Raw genomic sequence first — 15,507 nt, forward strand, 5'->3', positions numbered from 1 at the left:
TTAAACATTTCGAAATGCACTTAAAGAGATTCGCGATAATCGATACTCACAAGTTAACGTCCCTTTCGGTTTTTCTGAGGTTCGAAATCACTGTTGTTTAGCTATTTGCATTATAGATGCATTTTTGAATTGTATAGACACTAACAACGAGATTGCTTTGTTTCGCGAAAGAACATTGATCACATCGAAACTCATGTTCTTCTTGAGATTCTCTTTGTTGAAACGCGGAATTAGTAGGGGAGGATGGCATATCGGGACAGAGATACGGTCCTGAAAAAAGCCGGTGAATTCACGCATACACGTGGCTATACTCATGCATTATTCGCGGCAATAACTTTGTGATTCATCGTTGCATATATTTTGTTAAAAGTTTGAAATATCATCAATTTCAATTAAAAAATTTAATCTAAAATTTAAATCCAAAATTATTTATGATTAAATTTAATTTACTGATTGCTTAAAATAATTTAACCGAAGAAAATTTTTGAGTATAGTTGAGAAATAGAATAAAATTCGATTTTCCTTCACCGTATAAATTTTCTTCCCCATATAAATTTTTAAAACAATTAAAAGATACAATAATCACATGCATTTTTTTTCATTTTTTACATGCATAGAAAAACTATTATTTATATCATTACTTAATCATTACAACACATATCGATTCACATATTCTCACAGTATTTTTTCTTCAACTTCTTTTCTTTAATTTTTCTTCATCCATGTTAAGTATGTATTTTCAATTTTTCGACAAAATAACACTTTAATAACAATCGCGAATCCACCAACAAAGCTAAGAGAACTGTAACACTAAAAAATTCTATCTATTACATGAGACTAACGCGGCAATTTCTTTTACCCTTTCAGTCTCCTGGTAACGTGGCGTTCCTCCTACCATGATTCGATGATAGCCAATGGCGGGCCACTGAGGGTAGTTTCGCGATTGGTACGGTCCTGGGGAAAGCCGGTGTGCATGCACGCACACGTGGGTGCCCCCATCGTGGCGCCCATGCTCGACAGCCGGCAGAAGCGTCGTATCGAGGGGCCCCCTGGCGTATTGGCATACACATACGTGCAAGTATATATACACATACACACATATATATATATAAAACACCGATCAGGCCGAAGCCACGAGTAGGCCTTGTGTCAGCGTAGTGAGCGCAGACGGTATTCCAAACGCAGCGCGTTCGTTATTCACGCGGAATTGGAGAAAGAGAGAGAGAAAGAGAGAGAGAGGGAGAGAAAGGAAGGCAAAGAAGAGGCGTGCTCTTACGTACGCGTGGGCCTATACTAAACATCGATATACTATATCCTTATACACATACCCCTCCGTTCGCGAGTTGAAGCGCGATCATACGCGGCGTTATCGTGTACAGCACGCGCTCGGCTGGGATTCGGCACCGAGCGGCTGGACGAAACGTGCGAGGCACGAGACGAGAGGCGCGGCTGTGTGTACATATATACAGATACACACAACCTTTGGTGCGATAAAGACGACCGATAGGGAAACACGAACGAACGCCACTCTCGTTTTCCGTCACTTCTCTTTCTTTCCTTTCCACGATCATTCGTAGTTGCTACGTTCTCCCTCCCCTCGTTCTCGGTTTCTTTCGTCGTCTCTGTTGCTCGCTTTCCTGCCTGCCTGTCTCTCTATTCTCTTGTAGTGTGTTGTCAGTGGTACACAGTCATAGCACGGCCGGCAGAAGCCAGTAATATCGCACCGGCGAATGGAGAACGGATTCGCTAATCGTCGTAAACGAAAGTGCGGGTGTTTCGTTGTTAACCAACATCCCCGGCTAATTTATCGCGCGGCTCGTGTTCAAAGAGAATAAAACGGTGCGCGGATTGAACAACTTAAGAGTGTGAAGAGAAAGTTGTGTATTCCTCTTTTGGTGTTTTTTTTTTCGTGGTGGTAAAATAAAGAGAAATGGAGCGGTTCAGAGTTACGCCGGCCAATAATACGTCGCAATACGCACCGCAGCAACAACAATCGCTGGACTATGGTAAGTGGTTGTTTTTATTTATTTCGCGTTATACACATGCAACTAAAAGGTTAAGTGTCAAACGTGGCGAGAGTGTACACGTCACTTACTAATGCATTCGCGTATCTTTCATATCGCGTTACGTCGAAATTATACATGTATGAATGATTGCGAGTTACCTGTTTCAAATGTATAATTTAACACCCCAGAACTGTTGATCAAGATTTCTTCTTCTCGGGCACTTTCCGCAAATCTTAAATTACAGATCGTTATAATTAGAATAAGTTTGTACAAAAGCGCGAGTATTTTCTTCGTTAATAAAGAATTAAGAATATACCAGTAAAAACGTTGAGCAGAGCTCCGCGATATTAAAGGTTTTCGCGTCAAGGTCGATCGATTCTCGCGAGGGCCCACCACCAAGAAGCGTCATGATGAATTTCATCACTCTCGTCTTTTCCATTTAAGTCTCCATTGAATTCTTTAACCGTTTTCTCAAATTTCTCGAGTCATTATTCAAGTCATCTCTTATTAAATTATGAGTAATTCTTTTCCTAATTAAAAAATATTTAATAATTAAAAAAATAATCTCTCAAAACATCGAAATCATCGAAAAATGATCGAAATTGGCGTCAACGCGCCATAATTCGCATCGATCAAGAAAATCGTTAAGCAAATTTAAAACTACTCGATATTTATCGAGGCGGCGACGGCTATAACCGCAAGCTACGCTTTGATTCGTGATGTCGGCGCAACGCAACACCACCGTGTCGATTCAAAGAAACCAGTCGTTCGTTTCAACGTCGGGTATCGTGTGAAACGCATATCACGATATATATTTACCACACTGTAGCGAATCCAGACAAGACATATGATTACAAACGGTAGCGGTCGCGTTACCGATTTCCAGACGTTTTCTCGCTGACTCGGCGACCTTTGCGGCTTCGTCTCGTTTACTCATCACGCGTTCTACCTGCCGTTGTCCGATTTGTTTTGCAAAATCTTTCGCCGCTCGTCGCGTGTCATCTGTCTATCGATCGGTTAGCCGCTTAATAACTCGATACGCGTTCCGTGAGTCAGCATTTCATTCGAGACCGATTGTTATTCTAACTCGAGATCCCAGCGGGCGGACCTTGGTGTTCTACGTTTACACACACGCTCGTCTATTTTCAGACGTTTTCCAGAGGCGTGGTGATGTGATCTCGAACAGTCGATCGTGGCTGATTTGCATAGGGAATTACGTTTTACTCCAATGAATGAGCGAATCATTTAGTTATTAATTTTTTCTAAAAAATTTCCCTTCAAAATTTCTCTCATATCCAAAGACTGGAATATTGACAAATTTTCATGGCGATATACAATTACTAACATATGCTATTTGTATAGCTATTCGATAAATCTTTATCCAGCCACTTGTCGATCAATTTTTTCTGAAAAATTTCTCTTTAATACGTCAGACAATTCAAAGACTGGAATATTGACAAATTTTTATAGCGATATACAATTATTAATGTACGGCTATTAAGAAATTGTGAACCAGTCATTTATCGATCAATTTTTTCTGAAAAATTTCTCTTCAACGTGTCATGCAATCCAAAGATTGAAATATGGACGAATTTTCATGATTATATATAATTAGTAATGTATGTTATTTGCATGCGCAATTTCATGAGACATATAGAAAAAGAATTGGGCGTTGAAGTCAGGGGAGTTAAAATGGGGAGCGTTTCGTGATATGTCTGTCCTTGATTCGATTCAGTCATGCGTTTTTTGTCCTCCAGGGATCGTAAAGGGTTGTTTTCTCGTGTGTGGTTAAAAATCCTTGGAAAACGATGTTGATGTCCTTGTGATATATACCGAAAAATCTCTGTATAATTAAATTTCTAAAAATACACTAGCAATAACGTATTATCGATCCAAAGCGTTATTTTGTGCTTGTCTATTATGAGTTAAGGGAAGAAAAGTGTTATCTTAATTTTATCATTTTTTTCAAATAATAAAAATGTCGAGACACAAATGAATTCATAATCAAGCCTCTTTGTTCAAAATTCTATTGACTCAAAAGCCAACTTTATATCCATTTCTTTTAATCCTTTTATCATTTATTACAAGTAAAAAGTTAACGGATCCAAAAGGAACAATGCACCGACGAGGATCGGTGAGCATGGTACAACGACCATAGGGTGTAGAAAAAACGCGAGAAACGTTCGTTTGTGCTCGCTATTGTCTTGAACGATATTCGGTGTGGCGGATCCAAAAATAAAATATCGATGTAACGCTGCAATTGCCAAGGTCGGCTACCTTGGTTTCACCCGAATCGGCGCGATTTTATTATCTCAGTGTTTCTCAATCTCGCCGTTTCACGGGAAGGGAAGCCCGTAACTAGAAACCCGTTACATAAAACGATCGCTTTGATTTCGTCTAGTGGAACTTGTTTAATCGTTCGCCTCGCGGAGAGTTCACGTTTTCCAAACAAATTACCGTTGCGCAATCCTCGTGGACCGGTACCAATGATAACAAGGAGTTGTGTAATTGTTAATCCCATTCCTTTAATACTGGATTCCCGGTATAATTAAATGTATCTCCTAATAAGTAACAGTTAACAGTTTCCCCGGTCGCTTTCGCTAACTGTGCTCTTAGTAAATACAATCTTCCAATTATTACCTCTTCTCTTTACACCCTTATTCCTGTCTTCTTTAATTCAAAATAATATGATTCTTAAATTATTTATTATTTATTATTATAATTAATTAATTAATTAAATTATTTATTATAAATAATGTAATTCTTAAATTATTTATTTATTCACAATTTACATCTTTATCGAAAATTAAATAATTCCACCATCTTTATTCTAATCAAACTATTAATACGTATAATAAAATTCAAAATTTACCAAAAAAAAAAAAACCAACCTAATTATTTATTCAAATTTTCACATCTCTAAATCACACACTTTCCAAGAGACCGCTCCGTAAATCCATCATCTTTATCCCCGGAAACAATAAGAATTTGCCTGAACGCACCTACCCTTTTTCCACCCCCTTTTCTCTAACCAGCGTCGTTGAACAGCGTGGCTCGCATGAGAACCACTCCACTCCTCATAGCCGCTCGAAGGCTGAAGTTCGCCGACGAGAAACCCAACGTTTTAGGGCGGGGTGAAAGGGGCAGCTGCATCCCTGCTACAAAAGCTAGGGTAGCTAGGGGTCGATAATCATGCAACCCCTACTCTGCACGTTGTATTTCGCCGCACAGTGCCGCGCGATCCATGCACGTGGTGGACTTGTGCATCCGCCCATCTCTGTCTCGCCCGATCAGAACCGTCCCTCCCCTCTCTCTCTCTCTCCACCGCGTTCCCTCCATCCTTCCCCCCTCCCCGCTTCGATTCGAACGTGACGCGTTAACGTGGGAGAAAGAGCATTAACGCGAGCTGTCTAACTGTGTGACGACCTATCAAGCAAACGAGCTTGTTATAATTTCGGTCGCGTGGTTGTTGCTTATTAACGTTTAATCAGGCCGCGAGGTGCGCCTCGTGACGTGTCTCGTTTCGCGGATCCGCCGACTTTAATTAGCCCGGAGAAATGTCATCGCGCGGCCAATTATGGTATACGAGCAGATCTTCGCGCGAACAATTATCTTTATGGTGCGATTTCGTTTAACTTTTTAGGAGGGGAGAGGATTTTTTTTTAACTGCTCTCGCGTGTCTCGGCTTGGAACTGTTGTTGTTAACGTTAGGGGGAATGGATGGGCGTGAACGTTCGAGCACTTGGCGTAATTAAGCTGTTTTTTTCTTTTTTTTTTTTTTTTATGCTTTGTATTCGAGTAAAACGGTTGGAAAAAGTTTATACTGATGTGCTTTTTAGGATCGTTATGTTTATGAAGGTGTACATATACATGTGTGTAGGATCGAATGATTAATCGATGGTTAAGAGTGGAAAGAAGGGAGAAATCTTGGAACATCGATAAATGTTGGTATCGGATTGAATCCTGATGTAACACGTCCCGCGAACGTACACGTGATGGATTCGTTCTTTTATCAAATGGACGGTATCTCTGTTTTTTTTTTTTTTTTTTTTTTTTTTAAACTGAGCTACGATTAATGACATCGAAACTTCTTTTAAAAATTTTTAATAATTTTTCAAAAGGCAAATATTAATGCAACGTATCAACAATTTTTTGTTATTTTAAAATAGATTCTTGGAAAAATACATCGAAAACTACTTAACTTGTACCATTTTCGAAAAAAGCAAAAAACATCGCGATATATCAAGATTTCGACAATGCACGAGAAGTTACAACTTCTTATTTTTCAACCTTCGAGTTGTTGACTATTTTTGAAAAAAGCAAATATCTCAATATATCAAAATTATCCCGAAACAGATTTTGTTCGACGATATACGAAAAAGTTCTTATTTCTCTACTCTTCCATTTTCGAATATCGTGTTTCACATTTTTTGGAACATCGCAGTATATATATATATATATATATATATATATCGGAATATTCGTATCGTCTTTTGTTCGCCGAGACACGAGAGAAGTTACAATTTCGTTCATCTTTCAACGTTAAGTTGAGTTGAACGAATTCGAATCGAATCGAGGGAAATGTGTAAGATGGGAGAAATACGATTCAGATTATGCCGGGGACATTTATCACTCGGTCATTCTTCTCAGAGTGGCGTCGCCGGATAAATAGAAGCAGTTTCGCGCAATATATCTCAAGCCTTTTGTCCAGGTGTCATGCGAGAGACGTGGCGCCCCCAGACAAGGGAAACTAGAGCGCGTGGCTTTAGACAGAGTTGTAGAGATCCTTTCTTAGCTTACCCCGGACGAGAACAAAACCGATTCTCTTACGGAAAATTCTTAACGATTCAGTATCCTCCCCGTCTTTGATTTAAGTAAATTAAGCGATTCCAAAATTTTCCTTCCATTCTGTTCAACGATTTATTCGCTTACATTGTATTTCTTACATTCCATTCTCAATATTGTCATAATATTTTAATAATTCAGAAATCTCTTTTTGAAGAGAATTTAACGTTTTTCGATTCGCGCTCGATAACGCGTCAACATCTATGACGGAAATGTTTCATGCACTCGCCTCGACCGTTGGGAATAATATCGAGAATATCGTGCACAAACAGCGTCGTCTCTGAAGAGTTAAACTAATTTCAAACCGAATCGAGCATAATTGAAGCGAAAGTTTTTAGAAAATGTTATGGGTAAAAAATTGATAATTTTTTTTTACGATCCCTTGAGTAAATTTAATCGTCAATTGAGTTAAATAAAACAACGTCTCAAACGTGTCAATTTGTCAAACGCTACTACTAGGATTAATCCTAGTGAAATTGGTTCAACTTCTTCGAAACTCTGTTAACCTTATCCCCCTTAAGCGCGAGCGAGATTGAGCGCGTAATTACGAATCGAAAACACAGGTTGTTCCCATACAAGTTGTATCCACTTGTATCCCGGGACGTGTGACTGGCTTTTGAGCCGCGTGTTCCGCGATAATTAATTAATTCGAACTTTGCTCACGAGCCAGAGCATCGGGATTAGAACCAGGCTATTCACAACCCCCTCGAGTTTCTCGTTTAATCTAACGTGTCCGCCCTTTGCTCTCTGCCACGATATTCAACTTTCAACACAACGTTCCGCTGTGTGTCGTTATATACGTTTTATACGATCTCTCTCTTTCTCTCTCTCTCTTTCTCTCTCTCTCTCTTTTTCTCTCTTTCTCTCTCTTCTATCTCTTCTCAAAGGGACACTAGACTATTCAATATCCAGATTCAATCACAAAACCTCGTTACTCTTTATTACAAAGTTCCATCCAAGTTGTTGACATCCAATTCCGTATGTCCTTCGCTTTGTGTTTCCCTCCATGAAAAATAGATTATTCGTAGATATCAAATTCTCGGAGAGCAAAGAGAGATTCGTTAGCTCATATTTCAAATATTTTCCACGTTTATTTATCACGTTAATTTTATCCACGCAATTTTCTACGTACATGTTTTTTTTTTATATATCAAAAAGTAATCGTTAAAAAAAAAAAAATTTCATCACCGTTACCAATTTTCCAGAAGTTTTCATCACATCACTCGACTAGTTTCCACTAGTTCCATATTACACCCCAGAGGATATACACACAAGAGTATTCGTCAAATTCTAGATCAAATCTCGAGAAACTTTCGTCGAACTTCGAGCAAACTTTCAAAACTCGAAGAAAAACTTCCATCCCTTTCCAGATCTTCCATAAAAACGAAACGATAGATTGCAAAAGAAAAAAAAAAAAAAAAAAAAAAAAAAAACTCCTCTTATATAATAACATCCCAATCTCAGAATTTCTGTGCTTTGATGGAAGATCTCTTTCTCTTTTTTTCTCTCTCTCTCCAGGTGTTTTACAACTTTCTTAAAGAGCACCCCGAGGGAGGTGCTGTGGTCTCGTACGCGATTAACAGCGTTCCTTCCAGCGAGAGAAGGAGACGCGAGAAGAGGAGGAGGAGGGGGTCGGTCGACTAACAAGAAAACTGCCTTTCTTTCTTACTTGGCCAAGCCGAGTAGGCACGCTTTAACACACAATTTTTTCCCCATCGGATCGCAGATGCCACCACTGCGCGTGGAACTGTATTTCGAGCCATTCACTCCATCCATTGTGCATACACATCTTTCCACCGATGTGTTACGTAGTAGGAGACCGTAGTTCAGATGTAGTTTCAGCCAGCCATGGCAGCGTGCCAACGTCTCTCCATCCTCTTTTCGGCCGTGTCTGTTTATCAACAAAGAATTATGCCAACGTCGAGGCGGCTGGCTCCCGCCTTTTGCGGACAACGAAGCGTTTTTTTCTTACCCGGCGTGAGAAACTTCTTTCCAATATGTATTTTATATTATGAGAAGATTATTTTCCTGAGGATGCTGAGGTTTTCTTTCCTATTTGTATTTACGCGTCTCGATTTTCTTCGTAACGTTACTCGTAAGGTTAAAATGTTTTATATATTTAATATATATTTAATCGAAAGAAGTATATTATGGTATTATTGGTTCTTTTAACTGAGTGGACGCTTGTTAAAAAAATACAATTTCGAATTTGAATTCTACTCGTCTGTTTGTGCTTTCTTTCGTCTTTTGTCTCGCGTAAGTTTTTTTAAAAAATTCAAATCAAAATATGTTCTAATACAATTTTTTTACTTTTACTATTTATATTACTTTTATTATTATTTTACTAGTAATTTTTAGGGATACACGAGTTAATAAATTATTTCACAAAAAATATCGAGTTGCATATTAAAAATTATATGATTTTAAAATTCAAATTAAAATTGTTCTAAATTAATAATTTTTAGATATATACGAGTTAATAGTATTTTTTTATAAAGAATATCGAGTTGCATCGATGCATTAAAAAATATATGAAGTTCACACTCACTCGCGAAAAAATTAAAAAGAGTATGCACTTTTCGACATCGTTCGACTGTCTTCTACTAATATTAAGAGAAAATTATTGAGAAAATCAAATTATCGATGATCTGAGACATCCTGTATCTTTTATTAATCCAATATTTTTCAACAAAAGTTACTACTGATTTAGTCTTTCGGATATTAAAGTCTTCGTCTATTTGTGCTTTCTTTCGTTTTTTGTCTCGTATAAATTTTTTCAAAAAATTCAAACTAAAATATGTTCTAATATAACTAATAATTTTTAGGGATACACGAGTTAATAAATTATTTCACAAAGAATATCGAGTTGCATATTAAAAATTATATGATTTTAAAATTCAAATTAAAATTGTTCTAAATTAATAATTTTTAGATATATACGAGTTAATAATATTTTTTTTATAAAGAATATCGAGTTGCATCGATGCATTAAAAAATATATGAAGTTCACGCTCACTCGCGAAAAAATTAAAAAGAGTATGCACTTTCGACATCGTTCGACTGTCTTCTACTAATATTAATGAGAAAATCAAGTTATCGATGATCTGAGACATCCTGTACAGCGTCTTTTATTAATCCAATATTTTTCAACAAAAGTTACTACTTTATTTAGTCTTTTGGGATAATAAAGCCTTGTTCTAAAAAATTTGAAAAATAGAAAATTTAATATAGAGTTTGAAAACTCTGTGGGGAAATTATGTTTAGGAAAATTTAGTACTACGGAACTATATTTGGAGAAAACGAGTGCGGTTGCGAGGTTGAGAAAACTATGAAATTATGTCAGGGGATGTTGTTATAATTTATGGCTGGTCCTTTGCGAGAGATTTCACGAGTGGACGTTTTTTTTAACGGCGTCCGTGTTAGTTTTGTTAGATCGGTTGAAAAGGAAGCACGGACAATTGCGAATTAACTTTAAAACCTTGTAATCTCTCTCTCTCTTCGAAATAATTATATATAAACACATGCACGCACGGTGATTCTTATAATATTTTTTATAATTGTCTGGTAATTAAAAAAAAATAGAGAAACTCTCAAACGTTCTTTTTCATAAATTTGTTAATAAAAACAATAATTAAATTATCAAGATTGCATCTTTCAAAACGGTCTAAATATTTTGCTGAAAGAAAAAAAAGAAAAAAAAAATTAAGAAACGCTACTCCAAAGCATAACAGCTTGCACTTTCCCCCGTGAATACGATATCCGGCCGTTCGTTTATTTAGTCGCGCGACGCGAGATTATTTCGGGAAACCGAATCGTTGTGAAGTTGGCGAACGCTCGTGCACGCTTTCCTCTTTGTCCATTTTCACAGTTTCTCGAGATTTCTCTCTCTCTTTCTCTCTCTGCTGAGTTTTCGGGAAGGATTTTATTTAAAAAAAATGGAAAAAAAAAATCGCAATTCCGTATCGTTTACGCGAGCGTGGGTAAGCTGGATCTGGGTCGTTGTCGAATGTCGCCTCTTTGTCGGCGAAAAAATTCGAGCAGACATCGTCAATCTTCTATTTAAAGAAACGAGAAATTGTGAATCGTCGAGATATTTCGACATTCTTTTTTTTTCAAGATTTTTTGCGAACTATTTTTTATTCTCTATTTTTTTTTTTTTTTTCTCTCTCCGGGATGCTCATCCTCGATCGCGATTTCCACGCTCATCGATCGAGGGACTTTGATTCCAAATATCCCCGAGAGTGGCGCACTTGACATCAATCTCTTCTCATCTCTCTCGTACTTTCGTAATTCCGGTCTCCGCTCCTCTCTTTTTCCACTCGTTCGTACGTTGTATGGCCCTTCGTCTTCCCTTTCCTCCTAGTTCCTTGTATTCCCTTATTCCGTCTAGCTGCGCTCTATTTTCGCCCGTTTCAGATATAATACGAATCGAGGACTCGAAGAGAGCATTATCGAACGATTATTCTTTGTAAATTCGGTTCTCCAACTTGAAATAATAATCGTAAGAACAATACTCGTTAAAAACGGATCTAACGTTCGTCGGTAGATGGTTAGTTGCTGCGTTAAATGCCGAGAATAAAACTATTTTTCTATTATTTGGAGCGATAAAAATGTAATAATCTTTTTTGGAAAGGATTCAAGCTAATAAAAATAGAAAGAACATGTCGGTTAAACGATTATTGGAGATAAGAAAAAGGATCAAAGCTCTCGTAAATTCGGCAAATTCATATCCAGTATTTCAATATTTCTCCACGGACATATTTTTCAGATCCGAGCGAAATTTATTTCGAATGATAATTTTAAACAAAGCTATTTGTATATCGTTCGATAATATAATATAATTTCTTATTCTTCGACGAAGGAATTTGAGACAAGGTGAATAAAATAAATTAAAGGACTGATTTAAGGAAATAACGTTTCACTTGTTAATGGAAAACTCGTTTCTGAAATGAAACGTGAACAATAAACGTGGTAATAATCGTAATAAGCGCAATATTACTCAGAAGTAATAATAACATTTGACGCTTTATTTCAAATTTATTATCCTCGTCGCAATATTAAATAATTTGTTCCATTAAACGTTAAATTACTTGAAATATTTATTTCAGAAATGAATTATTTCCCGAACGATTTCAAGGAATAATTTTAAAATATATACATATTCCTTAAAAAACGTCCAGATATTTTTATAGGTTATGGTGCACGATGGCCTGTTGGCGTAATTCAGATATTAATACACAGGCCGTCTGCCTGGACACCAGGCTGTTTCTCCTCGGGAATTCGTGACGTATCCACGGGAATAAATGTCAATTGGGGTCCTCGGTGGAACGATCTTTCCCACAGTTATCCGCTTCGTCCAACGTCCAGCAACGCTCTCCAAAGATTCATGAATGAAGAATCCAACCTGTTACAATGTTAGATCCGTATTCCAATTTATAAATGAAATCGCTTGGAAAACGTCTCTAATTTCACGTAGGTAGTTCGCAATTTGCAGTCTCGTTTCAATTCGTCCCTTGTGTTTCGAACAACAGTTGGGAGGCGGTTATTTATTGGGATTGAAATTGGGCTAGAGCAGTGTTTCTCAACCCATTTGATAATCTACTCGAAGAAAGTATATATTTTCAAAATACATAATATATCAATGAAATTATGACTACAGAGATTATGACTAGACGCGTATTTCTGCATATGAGAAATTTAAATCTGAAAAATAACACGTAATAATATTATTTTTTTAAGAATCAAATTATTTAGATTTTTTTAAATCTCGATGACAATATCGATATAATATAATTTTATTACATTATTTTATTAAACTATTTTATAAACTATAACTACTAAATATTATTTTACTAAATATTACAATATTTTATTAAAGATAAAACTATCGAAGCTTCTAAGAAAAAAAAAATCTGAAAAAATTATGAAACAAACAAATATCGAAACATCTAATTTAATATATCCGTGAAACGTGAATTAAAAAGACTATTCACCATTTCCCACGTTCGTTTAGCCGGTGGAAAATGAATCGATGGTGGAAACGTGGCTTCAAAGAGTGCCGCCTTCCACGATTGCGCGCATGGTCAACAGCGGAACAATTTTAATTGAAAAGTCAAGAGATCAATGGACACCGCGTTTCCAGAGCTTGCGATCCTCTTCGACCTTTGGATTGACCAACCTTTCCGTCTTCCATCCTCGAAAATATGTTACATTGTGTAATTAATAATACGAAAAATGATACGGATATTATGTCATCTTTATTACGATTCCGCGATAAATTTAAACCGTGTAATACGTATAATACGATAAAAGACGATTAAAAAATTCTAAAAGACTTAGAAAAGAAAATCCGTTAATAGGAAAAATGTTATATCGTAAATGTTTAAATTTCGTTTCGTATTAATTTGATAATCGTATAAAAAATGATAAGCGGAATTAAATGATCGAGAGAGTGGTAAGAAATTTTGAAAAAAATCTCGAAAAATTTCCAATCGCAAATTCTACAATTTATCTCCGCATACCACTTCATAATCATAATTGTGATTGATTAAGGTCGCTTCGACATGGATTCATGGAGCATCGGCGTTTAATGAAGATTTAAGCGTCCCGGTATATAACGCGCGCGGTTTTATTATTTATCGAGAAAAATTTCTCGGCTTGCGTAAGACGATTGGAAGAGGGCGAACGTGTATAGAGGACAAGGAGAAGAAAACGTGTACGCAACACCCAAGCGCTAACAATTATTTTATTATTGGCCCAATTACGCCGTTATTGTTTTCACACACGCGCGACGTATCATTTAAAGCGGTTTGCGGCGGCTTCTGCAATCGTCAGGGTGATTCAACCGGCTGGATTTTTGCGTTCCTTTGTTCACTAACTCATTGTCGCGTTTCTCGCTACATATCGATGATAAAATATTTCTACGTTTTAAGATGTATTTTTGGATTTTTCAACGTGAGGAAAGGATGTTTGTTTTTTTTTTTTTCTTTTTTGGTTTAGGAGACAAATTGGAGGCTATATTCTAAATTTGTGGAATTTTTAAATTGGAAATGGAAGAATGAATTTTCTTTTTCTTCTTTTGAGAGAAAATTTGAGAGAGAGCTTTCAAAGTTCCTAAATTTCCAAATTTGTAGAATTTTCAAATTGATAATTTTATTTATTCACATGGAAAATGAATCTTCTTTTTATTTTTTGGAAAATTTCAAAGTTTCTAAATTTTCAAATGATAATTTTTCTTTTTCGGAATATTTGGGATTTTTTTTTCAAATTTTTTAAATTTCCAAATTTGTAGAATTTTCAAATTGATGATTTTACTTATTCACATGGAGGATGAATCTTTTTTTTATTTTTTGGAAAATTTCAAAGTTTCTAAATTTTCAAATTGATGATTTTTCTTTTTTGGAAAGTTTGGGATAGCTTTCAAAGTTTCTAAATTTCTAAATTTGTGGAATTTTCAAATTGGAAATGGAATTGGTGATTTTACGTGTTCACGTGGAGAATGAATTTTCTTTTTCTTTTTTTGAGAGAAAAAGAATTTGAGAGAGCTTTCAAAGTTTCTAAATTTCCAAATTTGTGGAATTTTCAAATTGATAATTTTATTTATTCACATGGAAAATGAATCTTCTTTTTATTTTTTGGAAAATTTCAAAATTTCTAAATTTTCAAATTGATAATTTTTCTTTTTCGGAAAATTTGGGATTTTTTTTTCAAATTTTTTAAATTTCCAAATTTGTAGAATTTTCAAATTGATGATTTTACTTATTCACATGGAGGATGAATCTTCTTTTTATTTTTTGGAAAATTTCAAAGTTTTCTAAATTTTCAAATTGATGATTTTTCTTTTTTGGAAAATTTGGGATAGCTTTCAAAGTTCCTAAATTTTCAAATTCGAAAGTTATTCAAGTTCCTACCGATGATTTTTAGAAAATTTCAAGATTTTTAAGTTTCCAAATTTAAAAGTTATTCCGACTTCCCAAATTTTCACTAAATCATTAATGAAAAATCATTAAGTGAATCCTTACTTATTAAATATTCTTATGGAAATAAATATATCTTCTCTTTCGTTCAACAAACTCGAAAATTTTCTTAAAAATTAACCATTTTATTTTCACACCGCTGAAAATTTCGAAAATCCAAAAATTGGACGAAATTTTCCGATATTGACGATAAAACGATTTTCGACGTTCCCCTCAACTCGAGTAAATCGAGTTTCCCTCACCTCCCCGTTTCAATCTCTCCTTATCCGTTACTTTATCCAGATATTCCAACATTATACGCAAAGCAAACTTGGAAATTCTGACGGTGTAGCGGCTGCGTTCCGTATGCCTACGATATTGCTTCCATGTCCAAAAGCAATTTCAACCTTAGCCTTAGCTTCCCAGTTTCCTTTTCCGTGTTGCGCCAGACGCGAAACAGAGCTTCAACCTCTCATTTCCCTGAGTAATATTACGCCGCGATATACATAAAAAAAAAAAAAAAAAAAAAAAAAAAAGAAAAATACCAACGCAACGAAATTTCCTCTTAATGAAATATTCCAATTATCTCTATAACATCAAAACTTAAAAGCGTGAAAAGGAGAGAAGAAGAAGAAGAAGGAAGGAAGAAAGGAAAATTCTCGATAACTCCATATCGAAATTAAGCAACTTGAACGAGAGAG

The 15,507-nt window shown here is 35.8% G+C and overlaps 1 protein-coding gene across 3 annotated transcripts in view; it reads left to right on the top strand.

Annotated features, from left to right (window-relative positions):
• The window catches only part of LOC122715275 (solute carrier family 12 member 4), a 154,363-nt gene that overhangs the window by 2,676 nt on the left and 136,180 nt on the right, over positions 1–15,507 (top strand). For all 3 annotated transcript variants that reach the window (XM_043937335.1, XM_043937336.1, XM_043937337.1), the window contains exon 2: positions 868–2,006. In XM_043937335.1, coding sequence (XP_043793270.1) covers positions 1,931–2,006 — 76 coding nt within the window. In that variant the 5' untranslated portion in view covers positions 868–1,930. The remainder of the gene's footprint in view (positions 1–867; positions 2,007–15,507) is intronic.

The sequence above is a fragment of the Apis laboriosa genome, unplaced genomic scaffold (assembly GCF_014066325.1).
Source record: "Apis laboriosa isolate Shangri-la unplaced genomic scaffold, ASM1406632v1 scaffold34_cov151, whole genome shotgun sequence".
Lineage (NCBI taxonomy): Eukaryota > Metazoa > Arthropoda > Insecta > Hymenoptera > Apidae > Apis > Apis laboriosa.